At 46.9% G+C, this 18,336-nt stretch overlaps 4 protein-coding genes across 4 annotated transcripts; 2 read left to right on the top strand and 2 right to left on the bottom strand.

The window, feature by feature from the left end:
- Positions 1-2,264: 2,264 nt before the first annotated feature.
- On the bottom strand, positions 2,265-2,987 carry PEX2_110500 (double-stranded RNA binding motif domain-containing protein; the record flags this gene model as incomplete). The annotated part of the gene is made up of 1 exon (XM_016748316.1): positions 2,265-2,987. The coding sequence occupies one exon, from the start codon at positions 2,985-2,987 to the stop codon at positions 2,265-2,267; it is 723 nt and encodes a 240-aa protein (XP_016595158.1).
- Positions 2,988-6,236: 3,249 nt separating this feature from the next.
- Positions 6,237-7,868, top strand: PEX2_110490 (uncharacterized protein; the record flags this gene model as incomplete). The annotated part of the gene is made up of 2 exons (XM_016748315.1): positions 6,237-6,975; positions 7,033-7,868. The coding sequence occupies 2 exons, from the start codon at positions 6,237-6,239 to the stop codon at positions 7,866-7,868; spliced, it is 1,575 nt and encodes a 524-aa protein (XP_016595157.1).
- Positions 7,869-10,645: 2,777 nt separating this feature from the next.
- Positions 10,646-14,404, top strand: PEX2_110480 (uncharacterized protein; the record flags this gene model as incomplete). Its single annotated transcript, XM_016748314.1, has 4 exons — positions 10,646-10,680; positions 10,755-11,095; positions 11,152-11,306; positions 11,360-14,404. The coding sequence occupies 4 exons, from the start codon at positions 10,646-10,648 to the stop codon at positions 14,402-14,404; spliced, it is 3,576 nt and encodes a 1,191-aa protein (XP_016595156.1).
- A 938-nt stretch (positions 14,405-15,342) lies between these two features.
- Positions 15,343-16,652, bottom strand: PEX2_110470 (glycoside hydrolase family 28 protein; the record flags this gene model as incomplete). Its single annotated transcript, XM_016748313.1, has 4 exons — positions 15,343-15,671; positions 15,749-15,878; positions 15,937-16,359; positions 16,413-16,652. 4 exons carry the CDS (start codon positions 16,650-16,652, stop codon positions 15,343-15,345), a joined length of 1,122 nt encoding a protein of 373 aa, XP_016595155.1.
- Positions 16,653-18,336: the final 1,684 nt, after the last annotated feature.

The following is an 18,336-nucleotide window of genomic DNA, read 5'->3' as shown; positions in this document are numbered from 1 at the left end:
CATTTAACTAAAGAAAATGTTCACAGCCGGTGGACTCTATCTGAGGGAATCTCTCAGCTGAAACTTTGTTAGTGCATTAACCACAGAGTAGTTTGAACATGTCTGGTGTATTTGGAATGTCTGCATGATAATAAAAGATAGGTGTTTGCGTGAAGGAGCATGCCCCTGACCACCAAGTTGATAAGCTCGTATACCATCTTCATGCATAATCCCATTCTATATTATCTTTGTCAAAATCACCGTTGGTCCTGGAACCTGCACATTTGATTGGCCCTTACTTACGCAATCAAGCTAACTGCATAATAAAACAAATTTCTCACCTGGCCCCTCTCGTGTTAAGTTGGATTTCTTTTTATATCCGCTGATTCCACACTAAGCTAAGTCGCTGGTTGAAGCATCTTCGAGGCTCCTAGGCGTACACGCTTTCTTTCCCCGCTTTGCGGGACTGTATACTGTTCTCAGCGTTTTGTCGTAATGATCACAGTTATGAACCCTGACTAGGTATTGACACATTTGGAAACAGTTACTCTTTTGTAGAACGAAAGGTTAGAGATATTTGTAAACGAGAATGCGTGAATTCTCAGTGCTGCTAATTTGAATGAAATCAAGTAGTTTTAGTTTTGCGCGAAGCAATCTACATCAAATAATTGAAAAGGATTCAACGCTCTGCAATAGTTGATGAAAGCGCACGCGCAGTACTCCGTAGGTTGGCGGATACTAAACCCTCCCCCTCTTTTCACCCCTCTTCATGCAGACTTATCACATCTTACCACATCAGCTTGCATATCAGGCTGCCTTTTAGCAATCGGGGGCCTGTGGCCCCCGGTTTGCTTTTTGCACATTTTTGTCTCTCTTCTTGTCAACATCACTATCCAGGATGGGAGTGCAGATTCATCAGAAAAAGACCTATGTTATCTATAGAGGTCGTGTAGACAAGCCAACTATCTATTCTTCTTGGTAATTTGGTGCACCACGCTTTCGGCATATAGATCATTAATGTTGTTTTCGTTAGGGGCCACGCACATCCTAAAGTTACAGAGTTTCATGGTGCAGACTATCAAGAATTTGACCAACTCGAAGATGCACAGAATTCATTGAAAAAAAAAGGATTTGAGGATTATGAGAAGTTTCTCAAACCTGAGAGAAACGCATCTAGTTCGCAGCCTCGCGGTAAATATTATGCTGTTGCGTATGGCAACATGACTGGCGTATTTAGGGACTGGAAGTAAGAGATTTTTACATTTAGTCGAGGATATGGCTAACTCTATATAGAACAGCAGAAAAGTCAATTAAAGGGTTTAAATCAGCATGTCACCAGCGTTTCGATACCGAATGTGAGGCCAGAGAGTTCATTAAAGATTGGAACGACTCGTTTGCCGAGATATGGTGCTGGGCAATTAAGAAAGGGCTTTGCGATGGATGGAAGCCAAAGGGCCTAAGCTTGGATCTAGCATCCTTGTTGGTGAAGACGGAACCAGCAATGGACCCAGACGAGAACTTGCTATCAAAACTGGAGCAGTGGAACGTGAAGGAGAATGCTCAAGATTGAATCACTCGTATGTGGTGCTCCGAGAAGAAAATTGAAGCCCTAAAAGGGCTTCACTCGTCCTAGCTCCCTCGCCTGCGAGGGTACAGCTTTTTAGCCAAATTTCAGGATTCTAAGATCACGCTTTCATGCTCCCGTACTCGCCAATCAGGCAGATTGATAGGATATAGAGGAAGACATACATCCGTAAGCGAATATCAATAGCCAATTTGACCAATGTAACTGTACGGACCAGAGGGGATTTCTTATAGGTTTGACACAGTCTTGAAACACAGCCTGCGTCTCTCGTTCTTTCTTCCCATTATTCATCACACCTGTTCGTAGCGAGGTTTCTTCGTTCTTCAAATGAATGTGGAGTTCTAGGAAAAGAACTGCATCGATCGCAAAATTCTTCCTCAAATTATGGGGAATACTTGCGGGTTACATCAAGCGTGACCTAGATATGAGCTCCTTTACTTAGTGATGAATTTAGGCTGTGGGGTAAGCACTTTGTGTCATTTTTCCGTAATTTAATTGTGTCTTCTAGCATCGAAATTGCGACCAGTTTTATATGTCGATTATTTGACAGTTGATCAACGGTAATGCAGACCTAAATAGTAATTGCTATCAAATTCACCGTATCCGAGCTATATTTGCGAAACGCACAATGAAATATAATGCTATAGAGCCATTCAAAAAGGAGAGAGAAAGAAGCAGAACAACATATGTAAAACGGAAGCTACAAGAGCGTACTGTTCCCCAATTGCAGCCAAAGCGCCTTTGAGGCAGAATGTTTTGCTGCTTTCTTGGAACTTGCTTCCGCAGAAGATCTGACTCCTTTATACTGGGCAACAGCTTTCCACCTTGGAGGGCTATGGCATAGTTGATTCGAATCGTAAGTTGGTACGCAGTACTCGGAATCACCCAACTCTTTCAACGCACTTGTATAGACGTGTTCCTCATCAGTCTGCTCTGTATCCCCTCGGAGAACGCTTGGCGGTTGGTACTCTGGTAGGGTTGAAGTAGATTGATACGAAGACAGTCCGAGGCTCACTGCAGCTTCGACATGTTCCTCACCAGTCTGCTCCGTATCCCCTTGGAGAACGCTTGGCGGTTGGTACTCTGATAGGGCTGAAGTAGATTGAGACGAAGGCAGTCCGAGGCCCACTGCAGCTTCGACATGTTCCTTATCAGTCTGCTCCGTATTTCCTTGGAGAACGCTTGGCGGTTGGTACTCTGGTAGGGCTGAAGTAGATTGAGACGAAGATGGTCCAATGCCCACTGCAGCTTCGACGTGTTCTCCTCGGGGAGCAAAGACCGGATCATATCGACAAAATTGTGTCAAAGTAGCCACAATTTGTTGAAGATTCATATTTCTAACAACTAGACCTAAAGCTTTGAATAGCGAGGCTCTCTTCGCTTGATCAAGTGCACATTTCAGATGCGGATCGGTTTTGATCATTTGATTGATAGCGCCAATGTCGTCGAAGTCATTATATAACAATCGATTCATTTCCTAAAAGAAACTTAGTATCTTACCAAAACCCAAGAAGCAATGGCTACTGACCGGTAATCCAGGTGATAATCCCGCTGTGGGTTGACTTTCGATGAATTTCCCTTGGATAAAATAATACCAAATTTGCAAACCAAGCCATTCTTCTGATGTATAGCGTCAGCAATATGACCATCTCAGCTTAGTTTTGATTTTCACCTTGATCATAGGAGCAATGTACACCATCCATTTCGAAGATTTCTATCTTTTTGATCGCTTCAAGTTCATACACTGAGGTGTTTTCAGCAGTTCTGCTGGTCATTTCCATCTGAGAAGCGTTGATTGCCGGTTCAGATGAATCTTGATGGTCTTGGCTACGGCCAGCTCGTGTGAAACTTCTCAGTTTGTGGATGTGACCACGGATTCCAATCATGATTTGAAAATGGCGCAAAGCAAAATTCCCATGAATGCTTCATACTTATAGAGAAGAAAATTGAAAGAAAAAGGATAAAAATATTCCTCTGTACTCCGCCTCTTGAAATTTGAGGCTGAATGACAACGAGGCTCTACTTGCATTAGTGTAGCTGCCTCGAGCATAGCGTCTGCAAATCTACCTGACCGTCGCAGTTAGCTGATAATGAGGATATTCTTAGAAGGCTCGTATCGACTGTATAAGGAAGTTCCGCCTTGGGCACAAAGGGGAGGGAGGCCTGAGCGCCGTGCAGCTGGTTACACTGCATACTGTCGGAGGACAACGCAGCCGCTGATGACGTGTCTTTTGGGGGTGGAAGATAATATTAGATTATAAGCGTAATATAAAAGCGAGTGGTCAAGCATGCTATGTTGGCTTAAGGGCAGAGTATACAGCAACGGCAGGTCGTTTCAATATGTCCAAGGACCCTGATCAAAATGGTGAGTTTCTATTCTGGTGTTGCCCAAAGTAATTGGCATATAGCTAAAATTATTCAGTTGATTATCTCGGTCTTCAATGGGCTAAATTGGAGATTGGTTTATGGTTATATTATCATCTGCCACGGCAGAATGATGCCATCATAAAGGTGAGCTCTATAATGAATCCAGTGATCAGATTTTAATTCCAAGACAGGAGATCTGTGAACATCTCATTATGAGAGAGCTTCCATATGACGAGCTTTTTCTAGAGATCAAGTTGAGCCTACCTGATGATGAATCATCGGATTCAGCGGCGTCTCCGTTCTTCAACAAAATCGGAAGACTCGTTGTCCAGGATTTCCTAAGGACCCCCCCATATACGGATTCTATTCGGATCATTCTCTGTGGCTATCTGAACAAAAATCGAGAGAAAATCGAGAAGTACGCCAAGTCTTTGAAGGGCTGCCCAGATACAGCAAATGAAAATCCATCGCCTTTAGACTGTCAGAATCATAGATCAAAACAAAACAAAGGAGCACTGCGCATCAAAGCTGAACATCAACAGCCAAGCGATGCCCGGATGAACATAGAGCAGAGTGATGATGATCATGTTTATACAACTGCGTTGAAAGAGTTGGGTGATTCCGAGTACTGCGTACCAACTTACGATTCGAATCAACTATGCCATAGCCCTCCAAGGTGGAAAGCTGTTGCCCAGTATAAAGGAGTCAGATCTTCTGCGGAAGCAAGTTCCAAGAAAGCAGCAAAACATTCTGCCTCAAAGGGACTTTGGTTACAAATAAGGGGAAAGTTGATAACATAGCACGGAGTGCCTCGACGACAGCAATCAAAGTTGGGGTTTCAAGGCATATCATGATTCGCAATATATGGCGCGTGGTTGTTTCACTCTGTTTGTATTTAATATATGGCTATCGCTGGAGGGCTGCTTGAGATACCGAACCACCAAAGTGGAATATTTTGCAGTGGTGGAAATTGCTCATCACTTTTCAAATATCGCAAAGTTCTAATATTTGGCTTAAATGCCAATCAATCAAAGAATTCCAGAGCAGTACTAACGCTGCGTAATCTCAAATTCGATAGTTGACTTATGTTGTCAGTCCTACCAGATTTTGACCGACGGGTTTGTAGAATCACTTGGGCGGGATCATAGTGAGAACAACATGGAACATGAGGAACAAAATAGATAAGCAAATAATGTATGCTATCTGTTCGCCACTTCTTCAACATTCGCTAGTAGTGATACAGTGATACTTGTGGTTAAACTCCGGAGACGATCGCCGTGATTATCTAACGCTTTATGCTCTGCTGCTATAAGCAAAGTTCTGTGAGCTCCTCAAGAATCCTTCTTTTACCTGCGCGGATCTGGCCCGGAGTATAGGGCGAATCAAAGTCTGCCTTGAAAACTCGAAATTTATCTCCGTCCAAGAACGAGGTTCAAACTTAAAACGAAGGGATCCTGAATTTCTACAGTACACCTGTATAGAAAAAGAGAGCTATACCCAAAGTGGAATATAAGTGGGCTCTTGAATTTTGCGGGGGCCAATGAAATGCATTTTGGGACTCTAGCTTGCATCGGGCTGTCTCGTCCAGGTTTCTTTAAGATATTTTCTTCCTTTGGACATTTTGATACTCCGTTTAGATATCATACAATGGATTCGTACACGGTATGATGATATGAATATGAACATGAAGAATTTAAGTGCGTCGACCAAATGGCAGCGCGCGTCGGCCATTATCAAACAACCAGCACCTAAAAGCGTGGTGCGTAGTTCATTCGTCCTTTCCACCCACATTTTCTCATCTTTCTTTCTTCATCCTCCCGTCATGATCTTCTCATCTTTCAATGAGACCATTTCACCATTTCAACTTTATGCCTCACCAATCACCACATAACACCTCAATAGTTCTTTCCATTTTCGGATTTCAATTTGCCCACTGCCTTCGTGGGGTCTCCCCAGAATAAAGAGCAAGTGAGAGGCGGACAAGCACGCAGTATTTATTCTCTCCCTCACCTGAGCTAGAACGCCATGGTAGAATCGAGAGACATGAGACGATACTATTGGGATCTGAGATCCTTCATTGTCTAGCCCTTCTTGTCTTCTCATTTCCCTCTGATTGCCTGCTTACTTGATGGTAGCCATTGACCTGTGTCTCAACTGCCATTGACTTCCGACGCACATATTTCCCTCTGCATGTTCAATCGCTACAATTCATCTGTTCTAACTTTCGAATAACTTTCTAGAAGTACCCTACCCGAGAGCAAAAGCATTGAGACCTTTACACCCCCTCTAGCGAGCTTTGATCAAGATGCGCAGAAATACAGTTCCACAAGATGAAGTCCAAGCTAAAGATGATGGAAACCTACCACATCTTCTCGCTGAATTGGATCTTCATGAGAACTATGAACCGGTATCGCCCCCTTCAATCATCTACAGATCCCCTAAACTTCCATCCAATGATCAGATGTCACGGCTCCTACATTGGAGAGCCGAGCAGGGTGGCATACTCAATACTTTGCGGGAAGAAGTCTCATGTTTCGTCATCGGCTTCAACCTAAACGATTTATCACATATGATATCTTTCTGTCTTCCCGGTTGGAAAACAAACACTCTCCCTGGGTCGTTTGCCCATCTTCTTTACTCCCTGTTTGGCCCATTCGAAGAAGTGGCCAAGCTTCAGCAATCCATGAACAACATCCCAGAATATTTCAACGAATACAGACACCGAGCAATGTTTGCAAACAGGATTCGGAACATCAATCGCGAGCCAAAGGATTTCAAGTGTGGTGCTACCTTCGCGCCTCAGCTCCCGCCTTCCTGGAACGGCGAATGGTGCAGGGAGGACGACGAATATTTATTCTCTCGCGAGCTGCGAATGCTCAGGGACTTGATGGGGCCTCTTCGTGATACATTCAAGCCAATCTACTGGATCACCGACCGAGTCGAGAGTGCTCTGGAAATGGACAATGGCTTCCAAGCCTCGAAGGAACTGATTGTAGATTTCAGGAAGGATCTCTATGAAACATCCTGGAATCGCCGCAAAAACTGTTCGCCAATACCCCGTGTACTTTCTGTAGATGAACTGACTTGCTAAACATCTCTAGACACAATCTATGACCCCCGTCCCGTCTGGGATCAACAGCAGAAGGAAACAAAGCATCTCAGAGAATACCGCCTACAAGCCTGCAAAGGAACAATGTACTGGGATCGCTGGCCTCCCGTCGAAGAGCAGTATGACAAGGAAGCCCTGGCCGCAAAGGAATTTATCATTGACAACGATCAACAAGCCGCTCAAGACCTTGGATTCTTACCACCAGAGAACCCTCAACCACCACAAGTCCTGGTCTCAACCAAACCGGGTATCGAGCTCGCATACATCACCGACCTCGAGCATTACGACGACCAAATCATGGTCATCCTAGTGCGCATCAGCCAATGGCTCGCTCTTGCCCGCGGTTTCCCAGCAGTCCATCTATTCTGCGACATCGTCCGGCTCTTCACCATCTACGGCGTAGACGTGGCAAATGCCGTGCAAGTGGAGTTCTGCAAACATTTAACTGGCTTGCCGTCATTCCCCTGGGACCCTGTCGAGTTGCCGCCACTGTTTCCCTTCCTTGAAAGCGAGCTTCAGACACACGAGCTCTGCCCTGAAGAAATCCAGAGGCAGCGTGCGCGGAACTACTGGGCCGAGCAGCGGTTGATGATCTGTCGCTCGCTTTGGTGTCGGGATGATAACGCTATTGCCTGGGACTACCCCCTGCAGACCCTTGTCTGGGAGGAGAGGGAGGAAGGTCGGGTCCTTGCACTTAGGTCTCCGCCTTTCCAGGATCATGCTAGACACATCCCATGGGGTTTGGTTGATATGATGAAGGAGGGGTTGTGGATTGGGGAGTATGAGGATGATTGGCTGGCACAATTCGTCGGGTTCAACAGTGAGTAATCTGATGGTTGTTCTGGCAGTTTCTGCGGTGGAGCATGAGACAATGAGAAGGATGGACGGGAGATACTGAGGAGGGAGAAAGGATGCTGAATACAGATGGATGGAAATGGAAGACAGAACCTATTCATACACAGTTACATCAAGGGCTAGAAAAAAACCTGACTTACCTGGGATACACACGGATTTCACAACATGTAGTCCCTGATCATTCATAGAAAAGTCTCTTGCACAAAGTATGCTTTTTTTTCTTGTGCATATTCGTTTTGATCGCCAAGGCATACCTAAGTGGGAGAATTTAATTATATAGTGAGATTAGTGGCTATTGTATGCACAGGACTGTCAAGAAATTGCAGTAATAGTTTATATTGCATAAACATATAATTGATATCCTGTACTACCCCATTTCAAGTGCCTACCAACACTCGAAGCACCACCAGTGATGATGACAGTGCGCGGTGAGCCTGACTTGCCCAGAACTTTGGTAGGCGCCGGGATCATAGGGCGCATCGCTGACTTTTAGTGGTAGGATCTTTCTTTGCAGGGATCCATGCTGCCTGGTTGGTGCTGTTTCTGGGAAGGAACGAGGCGGATGTGCAAAATGAAGTAAAGCAGCACCAATTAGATGGGATGATTTGTATAGGAAACCGAAGCAAAAACGAAATCCACGAAATACTCGAGCGGTATTGTTCTATGTTTATCCCCAGGGTCGAGAACAATCTAGTCCACTTGAAAGCTCTGCTTACTTTGCATTGGCGACATACGATGACTATACGTCTGCCCAGACATGACATCATCTGATCGTATCATCGAGTTAGGCGTACCTAGGTAGTTCCTTCCAGTCTGAGAGTCCCTCCCAGGCATAGAGGGAGGTGGACCTTTTGATATGGGATTTCTGGAAAGATGTATAGATTGACCAATAAGCTTGTAGTGTATTTATAGAGAGCCTCGTATTTATCTACTTAGTTACTTAAGTACGGATACGTAGGCAGATCTGATATTCATGGATGTGACAAAAAAGGAAACGTTGCAATAACTTTATTTCCCCAACAGGCCCATGAACCACAGCCACGTAGTGGCACATAGTGGCACGTAGTGGAGAAAAAATGTTGGAAACAAGCTGAACAAAAGAATCGGCCCTCTAAATCCCTGCCACATGGATGATCTACATTTTTTTTAAAAAAAAGTACTATGACGCGTTTGGTCAGATCTCCATGGGGCCACGCTGATCCTAAGCTGCAGGCCCGAAAATCATGGATCCATTTAATCTATGCCAAGACTGCAATCGGCTAGATAATAGGGCATTTGTACGGAGTTACGGAGGATGACTCCGTATTTCGTACTCGGTACTTCCATGTTCCGTACCAAGATGTTCATCTCCACTATGTTACCCACTATATGTGCCAATTAACCTAATAAATTGCGTTCCAAGTTTTATCTGTTTATGTTGTATCTGAGAGATTGTGGCTGGATTGCCCTAATGCAGGAGTGAAAAGGTCCGTGTGTGAAAGCTCATGAACTGTATGTTGGACCCGGGACCCGGTGGGGTAAACATAAACAGGGAACAGGATTGGTACCTAAATTGTGTGTGTAGTAGGTTAATCCGTACTCCGTAGAATAGATTTTATTGAAGGTGTGGAGGGTCCTCCAGCGGTACCCGCGTGTTCAAGCGGACCACACGTGCAAATTATATGTGGGCCTGTATGAAGGCAAGAAGGGCAAGAAAGGCAATGTGTCAGAGTTAAAAGTGGCAATGGAATCTGCAGAATTTGCCAAGCCCAAGTTTACTTTCGCCTGTCTTTAGATTCAGTGGCGGGAATTATGAGCCTTGGCCACGGGGGTTCTTAGAGAATTTAAGGGGGGAAGTATTTTGGAAAAGGAGATGTTGACGGAGTAGTCCCTCCGGTGTGTATGTTGTAGCTCAGGGGAATCATAATATAGTTACCTTAGTTATACTTTGTTTTCGAACATAAGACATCTATATTTATCTATGCATACTACTAGTCTACTTATAGCCCAGTTGTCTCTCCAAGAATCCAAGAGGGTCCGAGATGATGCCAATTAAAAACCTTCAGTCTCAGGGAAAGAAAAAAAAAAGCAGAAATTGGCTTGGCTTGGTGACACGAGAGAATATAATAAGTAATAAGTATTAAGTAAGAAGCAATAAGCACAGAATACTCCGTACTAAAATACAGAGTAATAAGTATATTATTGGTGTATGGAGTAGCGTGGAATGTTTAGTCGCCTCTCGGGACTTGCCCAAATGACCGTTGACCGTTTGATCTTTAGATTCTCTCTCTCTTTCTATCTCTCCTCTTCAAACCTCCTATTCTTCCCATTTTATCCTCTCTTTCTCTCTCTCACTCTCTTTCTCTCTTTTGTCTCCGAAAAAAAAAACATAATAAAAAAACAAGGATCGTTAATCCCGGTGATTAGCCAAGACGTACCCAGCTTGTAACGTCATCTTCCTTGGCAGAGAAGCTCGATTTCCCTAAACTCCTAAACTCCGACTCAACCACTCGCTCTCATTCTTATTCTTCCAGGCCTTGTGTGGATTTCATGGATTGATCCTTCTCACCGAATTTGGTCCAGGCGCAGTCGCTATTTGACAGTCTTTCGTTCAGCGCAATTCGACCCGCCTCGGACAGTTTCCTTTTAAATCCCACCACGTTCCAGTCCCTCTCCCTACGCTCGAGACGTTTTACAGTCAAACTCAGTGAGGGGTAATACTCAAAATAAACCCACTGAGGTTCTTGTCTGGAATATCACGTTCCGGCGTCATGGGTCGTTCGCGTGGTAAGTCGATCCTCTCCGGGTAGGCCGGGAAGCGCACTAGAACCCGTTATTGACTCTCCCTTGCGTTTTACTAGTCCGCTCGTTTATATCCAGCTTTGGGGGGTCAAGGCACAATGGTTCTGCTAAAGAAAGCAAAAAGTTGTCGAGCGACGTTACGCCAGTGGCCAACGTAACTCCATCCGATACACCACCCCAGTGGCAAACCCCTCCCGACACACCATCTCCTCCGACCGAATCATCCCCTGTGAGCTCTGGACCAAGAGGTGGGGATAGCTCGCGACCGGCATCCATGATCTTCTCACGAAATCCACCTCTCATGCAACAGGCGGGTGATACCCCGCCGGAGCTGTCGCCAATCTTTTCATTCCTCAATATCCACACGAACAAGGTCTACCAGGAAGGATACTTTTTAAAATTGAACGACCTGGATTCTCGTAAGTGATCTCTACCCCTGGCGCCTTGCTCGGAAAGGCGGGCTAACACGTGGCAGACGGACGGCCTTCTGGTGATCGGCAATGGGTGGAATGCTACGCACAGCTGGTTGGAACTGTTCTGTCATTATGGGATGGCGCTGCGCTGGACGCAGCAGGTGGAGAAGAGGTCCCGGCGACCTTTATCAATTTGGCCGATGCGTCTATTAAGATGGTAAGCCTTGACCCCCCGATATCTTTGAGCGTGAACTCACCAGTTACTCGCAGATTGAGACTCTTCCGATCCAAAATGGAGCTACACAACCATTGAAGAACGTACTCAGCCTTTCTTCGGCAGGCAAAAATCGATACCTTTTACATTTCAATTCTTTTAACTCGCTGACCCAATGGACTGCGGCGATTCGTCTCGCGATGTTCGAACACACATCTTTGTACGAAGCGTACACTGGTTCTTTGATTGCTGCGAGAGGAAGAACTCTTAACGGAATCAACTCTATCCTGGCACCCACCAAATTCAAGTACGAAGATTGGGCGCGTGTACGATTTGGAGCAGGAACCCCGTGGAGACGGTGCTGGTTTGTGATCTGCCCGCCAGATGAAAAGGAGCTCCAAAAAGCGCGGAAACTCATGAAGAAATCGGCGTATGACCGCTTGACAATGCCAGTTACCGGAAACATCAAGTTTTACGAGACGAGGAAGACGAAAAAGGCGATTCCCATTGCAACGGTTACCCAGGTTTACTCGGCATATGCAATTTATCCACAATCTAAAGCTCTAATTGATACATCCACCCTGGTGAAATTGGAAGGACGGATCACCACCCATTCACCTGATTCTTCCTCGGAGGGACTAGTTTTCATCATGCCGGAGTTGCATCCTGCGGTTTCTGGACTCGAGATGATGCTACGCTTCCTTTTCCCGACATTCGACACTTTCAATCTCTACGGCCGTCCTACTCGCCTGGTGGCAGACACTAATCACATTAAGAGCATCATGTTTGCCTTCCCTAAGGAGCGACGCTACGGTTATCTTGATGTGTTGGATATTGCCAACCTTCTCCAAACCCCAGGAAGCCAAGAATGGAGCGAGGCTCAATGGAGAAAACAGCTCAAAGAGGCAACACAGCTCCGAATCTCTTCTGGCAGGAGCAGAACCAATAGTGTCAACAGCACGAGACCTCGTTATCGATCGATGTCTGGCCGAAACAGTGATGTCCCTATGGACTCTACTCGCCGCCAGTTTGCTGGTCTCGAGAACAAGGCTGGATTCAACAATTCTACCGAGGCTATTATTCACGAAGTCCCCCAAAACGAGGGTTCGCCAGTCCTGTATCACAATCGCGTGATTTCTGATGCCGCAGGTTTCGATTCACCTGACTCGTCTTCTCAGGATCTGATGCACCGCCCAGCAGTCGCCCCTATTGCTGAGGGTACCAGCTCTGAAAGTGACCCGAATCTCGATCGTATCCAAGGCCCGCCAGTCGGAGAGCAGCTCCTTTCAAACACCCCACCGGCTCCTGTTGAAAACCCACCCGCATTTTCGCATGGACCCAAAGAAATTCCCACTAACAGACCAGAGGCTTCTTCAGAGCAGAGGTTGGCAAACAACCGGATGTCCCACGCAACACTTTCTCAGCTCACATCGGTCGGAACAATGGGGCTGAGCGCGGCAGCCGCCGGTGCTGCATGGAAAAGCCACCAGGCACAGACTACGAACAACCAACCGCCCCAGGACAGGAGACTCGACAATGTCTACACTCCTGGCCCCGTCATTTCTACCAACTCTCTTGCAACTAAATCAAGTGATGAGGGCTTAGGCCGTGCATTCCCAGTTCGACCTCCTCCAGCTCCAGAGCATCGCCCGAACACACCTAGTACTACCGGCAGCCCACAGCGGGTTTCTCCCCAGAAGTATTCCCCTCAACGGATGCAGATTGATGCCAACAAATCTGTGCGACGCAAGCCACTCCCCCAGCAAAACCTATTCGGGATAGAGCCACAGTCACCAAGCGAACCCACTTATGATGATCTTCGCCATACCCTTGATGAAGATGTGTTGAATAAAATTGCTCCTCATCTTCCATCCCCAATTTCATCTACTGGAAAAAGAAACGGGAATGAGGACGAGAGCGTTTATGATGATGCATCGACGGTTTCACCTGACTATGCTAGCACCCACGATTCTGTCCACAGCAAGAAATCCACCGCGTCCACCAAACCCAGAATGGGTGTCATGAAGACCGTGGGAGTACCAGCTGTGAAGGACTATGTCATTGGCGATGCTCATTATACTATGGATAAGCCTCCGACCTCGAATCCGGATATTCCCATTGTTGACTTCGGCCCAACCATGACGTATATGCCTACTACTGGGCGCCCAACCACCTCAGACACCCTGAGAAGACCAATGCATCAACGCAATGATTCGTCGGGAACCAAGTTTTCTGTTCCCACTCAAGCAATCGATCCAGCTAATGCCCGGCCTTCCAGCGGGGAGGAATATCGACGGAGCATGCTGTGGCAGCCTGGAATGGCTTCTGGTCGCCCTGTCACTCCAGGTGGAGGTCTCACCCCGGAGCAGTTCGTGCAGCAACGGGCGGCCCCCAGTCCCCCGGTGCATCTCCACAACCGCACACCGTCCAATCCCATGTCAGTGCACCGCCCGGCATCTGGCGACTGGACACAGCATGCCCGTCCTAATTCGCCTATGAACCCTCAGCGACCTTCGTCTCGTGGTGCCCAGGGTATGCTTAACTTCAGCGAGGCTTCACCCAATCTTTCTGCTCGCGAACAGGAGCACGTTGCCCGCATGACTGGTTCTACATTCTTCAATATGTCAAATGACAACCAGAAACCACAGGCGCCGGTAAACCCCATGGGCCTTGTCTCGCACATCGATGCTCGGGAGCGCGAGAAGCGTGAAATGAGGGAGGGAATGTCGAACCAGGCGGTTCAACAGGCCATTGCGCACCGTCAGCAACACATGATGCAGCAATCTATGATGAACCAGCAACAGTACGCACCTCACCAGTTCTCGACGCCGTTCTTGCCGGCGTTCGCACCTCAGCAGATGCAGCCCCAACAGGTTGGCTCTGTGTACCCGTCTCCACATGGTCATGTTCGCCACGAGTCCATGTACAACATGCCGGCTGCCAGCCACACATGGGATGCCCTAAACCAGACGGCCCGTGCCGACGAACCCCGACGGTCATCCTGGTACGGACAACTTGCGCAGGCTCCTCAAACACCACCTAGCTATCCACAAAGCCAGACGTACGGTCAAGAGCCGAGGTACTACACCCACGCTCAATGAACCTGTTCCTTCCCTGGGGTCTGACTTTGTCCCCCATCCATCGTTTTGTCACCACCTCAACTTTCCCTTCAGTCCTTTCAACTCCTCATTCCCTGCAAATCATTAGCAGTATCTTTTTTTTATGTTCAACTCACCATTCTTGCATACCCAACCTTTGCACCTGGCTTCCAAACTGTCCCTCTTGCACGCATTCCTTCTCCTTGCACTCTCCAACATCACTCATTATCATTTCTTTATCTCTCATCGCTTCATTGCTACATTCTTCTTTGCATCACGCATCCAGCCGGAGTTCCAGATGGGCGTGGTGGGATCGTCCCTGATTTTTTCATGCGAGTCGCTTGTTAACCTATCTTTATATCGGGATCCTTGCCTTACTCTCTTCTTTTTTATTGGCATGTTTGTTTCAACATGTAGATCAGACTCGTGGAAATATGCATCCTGTATGTACGCGGTATAGATTGACCATGGATATCCAACCAGGCGATTACTACTTGTCCTCTCCACTTTATTCTTTCGATTTTCGAGTACAGGATTTTGTAGTAGTAAACGTACATCGTAGACAGTTAGTTGCACTCAAAGGCTCAAAGGCTATTGTGTTGTTGGTACTTCAACGAAGTTGATTGCCTCGTTCTTGCCGACTAAAAGAACGGGTCCTACTAGCAAATGCCAAAGAGATATTAAGCGCAGATCATAGCATAATGCAAATCAATTTTACTTCTAAATTCAATCCTACGCTAGCATAAGAGATTTAAAACAATTACAATAACGAGCAGATTTTAGTCAAATAACAAATTTGCAATTTGATCAAATAAATAAATAAACCTCACCTGGAGGCAAATTATTATACAAGATAGGTTCAACAAGTCAACAAAAAAGCCGACAAAACCCTAATTAAAGAGTCAAAAGCTACACAATTCGACTCGAAATGTCAACGACATTTAGCAGCTAGCACCGCTGGGAATACCCTTGCACTTCTTGCTCTTCACACCACCGGAGAGGCTAACGCCGCCCCAAGACCAGTTGGAGCAAGCGCCGGAAGCACACAGGATGTAGACATCGGTAGCACTGCTGGAGACAGATCCGGTGACACCGCTGATGGTCAGACCAGTGATGGGGACGCCGCTGGTGGGGGTTCCGGTAGGGCTGCCGTTCTTGTAGTCCTGCTCGATGACGATTCCGTACTTGGTGATTCCAGAGAGGGTGATGTCCTTGTAGGTGACGCCCTTGACGGAGCCGGTAGCACCGTAGACGGTCTTGACGCGAACACCTGTAAGAAACTGGTGTTAGATTACTGATGATCTAATCGTGGACTGAAATGAAACTGGAGACACATGGGTTACGTACCGTTCTGGGAGTCCTTGATGGTGCAGTTCTCGATGGTGACACCGTTCACGACGTTGTCGGAGCGTCCGCCGACGGAGCCGATGGAGATACCGTGACCGCCGGTGCACTTAGCGCCGGTGAAGTGGACGTTCTGGAAAATACAGTCAGTTGATTGATCCCACAGAATAATGGTAGTTGGTTGTACATACGGTGCCGGAGTTGACGGCAAGACAGTCGTCCTGGTTGTGGACGGTAGGGTTGGTGATGTAGACACCGTTGCTGGAGCCAACGTCGAAAGCGTCGGTGTTGTGGCCGCCCTGGCTGTCTCCGTCGGCGTTGTCGACAGTGATTCCACTGAGGGTAAGCTCCTTGGCGCCGTTGACGCTGAAGACCTGAACGGGGGAGTTCTTGATGTAGATGTTCTCGATCTTGGAGTTGGTCAGGCTGTGGGCGTAGAAGAACTTGGGCTTGGTCTTGCCGCCGTTAGTTCCCTTGCCGTCCCACCAGCGGGCACCGTCTCCGTTGAGAACGGCTCCAGTGGCTCCCTGGACGGTGATGGATGTTCCGGAAACAGAGACCAGGGGTCCATCCCATTCCTTGTAGCCGAAGGTGGTGGTTCCCTCGAAGATAACCTGTACGAGGTGGTTAGTATAGAGATTGAGATTTGGAGATTGACGAATCTTACGTTGGTGCCGGACTTCAGTCCAGTCAGATCCAGGGTAGTTCCAGCTGGGACAGCGACGTTGCTCAGGGTAATGGTAGAGCAAGAAGCCTTGTTCTTGATGGCCTGGGCGGCACCGGTAGAGCCGGAGAAGGTGCAAGAAGCACGAGGGACAAGAGCGTTCGCCTCCGGGGCGACGGGAGCTGCGTTGACGGCAGCAGCACTGAGCAGGCCGAACAGGCCAAGTTTGATTGCGGAACCCATGATGAAGAAAGAAAGAATGAAAAAGTAAAGAATGTAAAGGTTAAAAAGAATGTGATGGTTTTTTGGAAATCTTCAAGCAAAGAGCAGACAAGGGTGCCTTATATATACTTCTACATGTTAATCTGAAACGTACTGGAATTAGAACCCGAGCCGAATTAAAATACGAACAACCTAGATTTTTCCCTTGAAATTGGTTGATCCCGATGAAAACAGGTACCCAATAATTTTCCTCCAATGTGATGCTTGCGTTTTGGGAGTTATTAGAGGCTCAGGGGCCCCATTTCAGTTTCGAACGGGCCATGGAAGCCCCGAGAAGAGAAGGGTGGAAAGCGCACCGGGCGCAGGGGGTGGGAGATGTAAGTCAAGCTTATTTGTGGGTTTAGACGGCTGTTTCGAAGAAAGACATTCGGAGTTCTAAGTGGAGATCCACTATGCAACGGGCTTAAACGAGGTTGTGTGAGCCGACGGCTCGTATCTAATTTGATGTCTGAAGCTTACTACAACCATAAATCCTCGGGCTAACTAATAGAACAATAGCGCAAACAAATATTTTACCAATTTGACGATAAGTTTGACCTGGGATTGTCCAATGTGAAAGCCATAGGGGCGGGAGTAAGGCGGTTAATTTCGCGGAAGCTTCGGAGGACCAAGCAATATATCAAGCCTTCCAAGCTTGAGTTCCCGCTCGACGCTATACCTAAACGGGGTGCCTAGTCTCCACTGGACTCTACATATTTTGCATAGTTTGCGTATTTTGCTCATTTTGCTCATTTTGTCACTACGGAAGTAACTCTCATGTTCCGTACTCCGAACTCCGTACAGAGTACTCCGTATGATATCCATACATATACCCCTATCTTCTGAGACCCATACTACAATTTGCCTCTCAATCTATACAACATTGTTGTAGACACTTTAGAGCGGGATCACGACATTATCGATGTTGATTAGATATCCTGATCAAGGTTTTCCACAAATTCCAATAGTCCAAGGGTAAATGCAGAATTCTAACTCAAGCTTAATTCTATTGATGCTTATTATGACAACCCGGGTGATCCGGAGTTATAAACTCCACATGTAGGATCCTTAGACTCTGATTGCTTCACTTAAATCTCTAGAATGCAGAGCTCCGAAGGCTGTTGCAGCCTAAACAAATTTGTTGGGACAGTTCATGTCTCAGGCGGATAGTACTTTGCTCTCCACCTTGTCTGATCCTTCTCTCTATCTTTCTGATAGCTAGCTAGCTTAATATAATATGGACACCACGCTTGAGACTGATTCGGTCTGCGATGAGGGCTGTGGCCTCTCCCTGAATATTTGATATGACGCGGTCAGCATCGTCTGCGCGGGCCAAAATATCACTTCTCCCGGGAGCGATGGTTTGTCGACCCGCATTAGGGGAACTCCTTGAGCTGGCTAACGAAACATGCACCAAGGATCCGGAGACTCATGCCTATTTTGATGGTGTGTCTTTTCTGAATTCTGTCTGTGCACTTCTGTCTGCGCACGCACACACACACACACACACACACACACACAACTAGCAGATGCATCAAAAGTCATTGATGGCTTCACCGACGTGCAGTTCTACTATCAAATGACCAAAGCCGAGCTTTGCTCCTATTGCAACGTGGAAAAATACCGCGTTAGGCAGTCCTCTCCGTACTCCGGCTCCAACACCGGG

The sequence above is a fragment of the Penicillium expansum genome (assembly GCF_000769745.1).
Source record: "Penicillium expansum strain MD-8 chromosome Unknown contig378, whole genome shotgun sequence".
NCBI classification, from domain to species: domain Eukaryota; kingdom Fungi; phylum Ascomycota; class Eurotiomycetes; order Eurotiales; family Aspergillaceae; genus Penicillium; species Penicillium expansum.
Note: the sequence above shows the minus strand (reverse complement) of the source record. Positions and strands in the feature narration are given on the sequence as shown.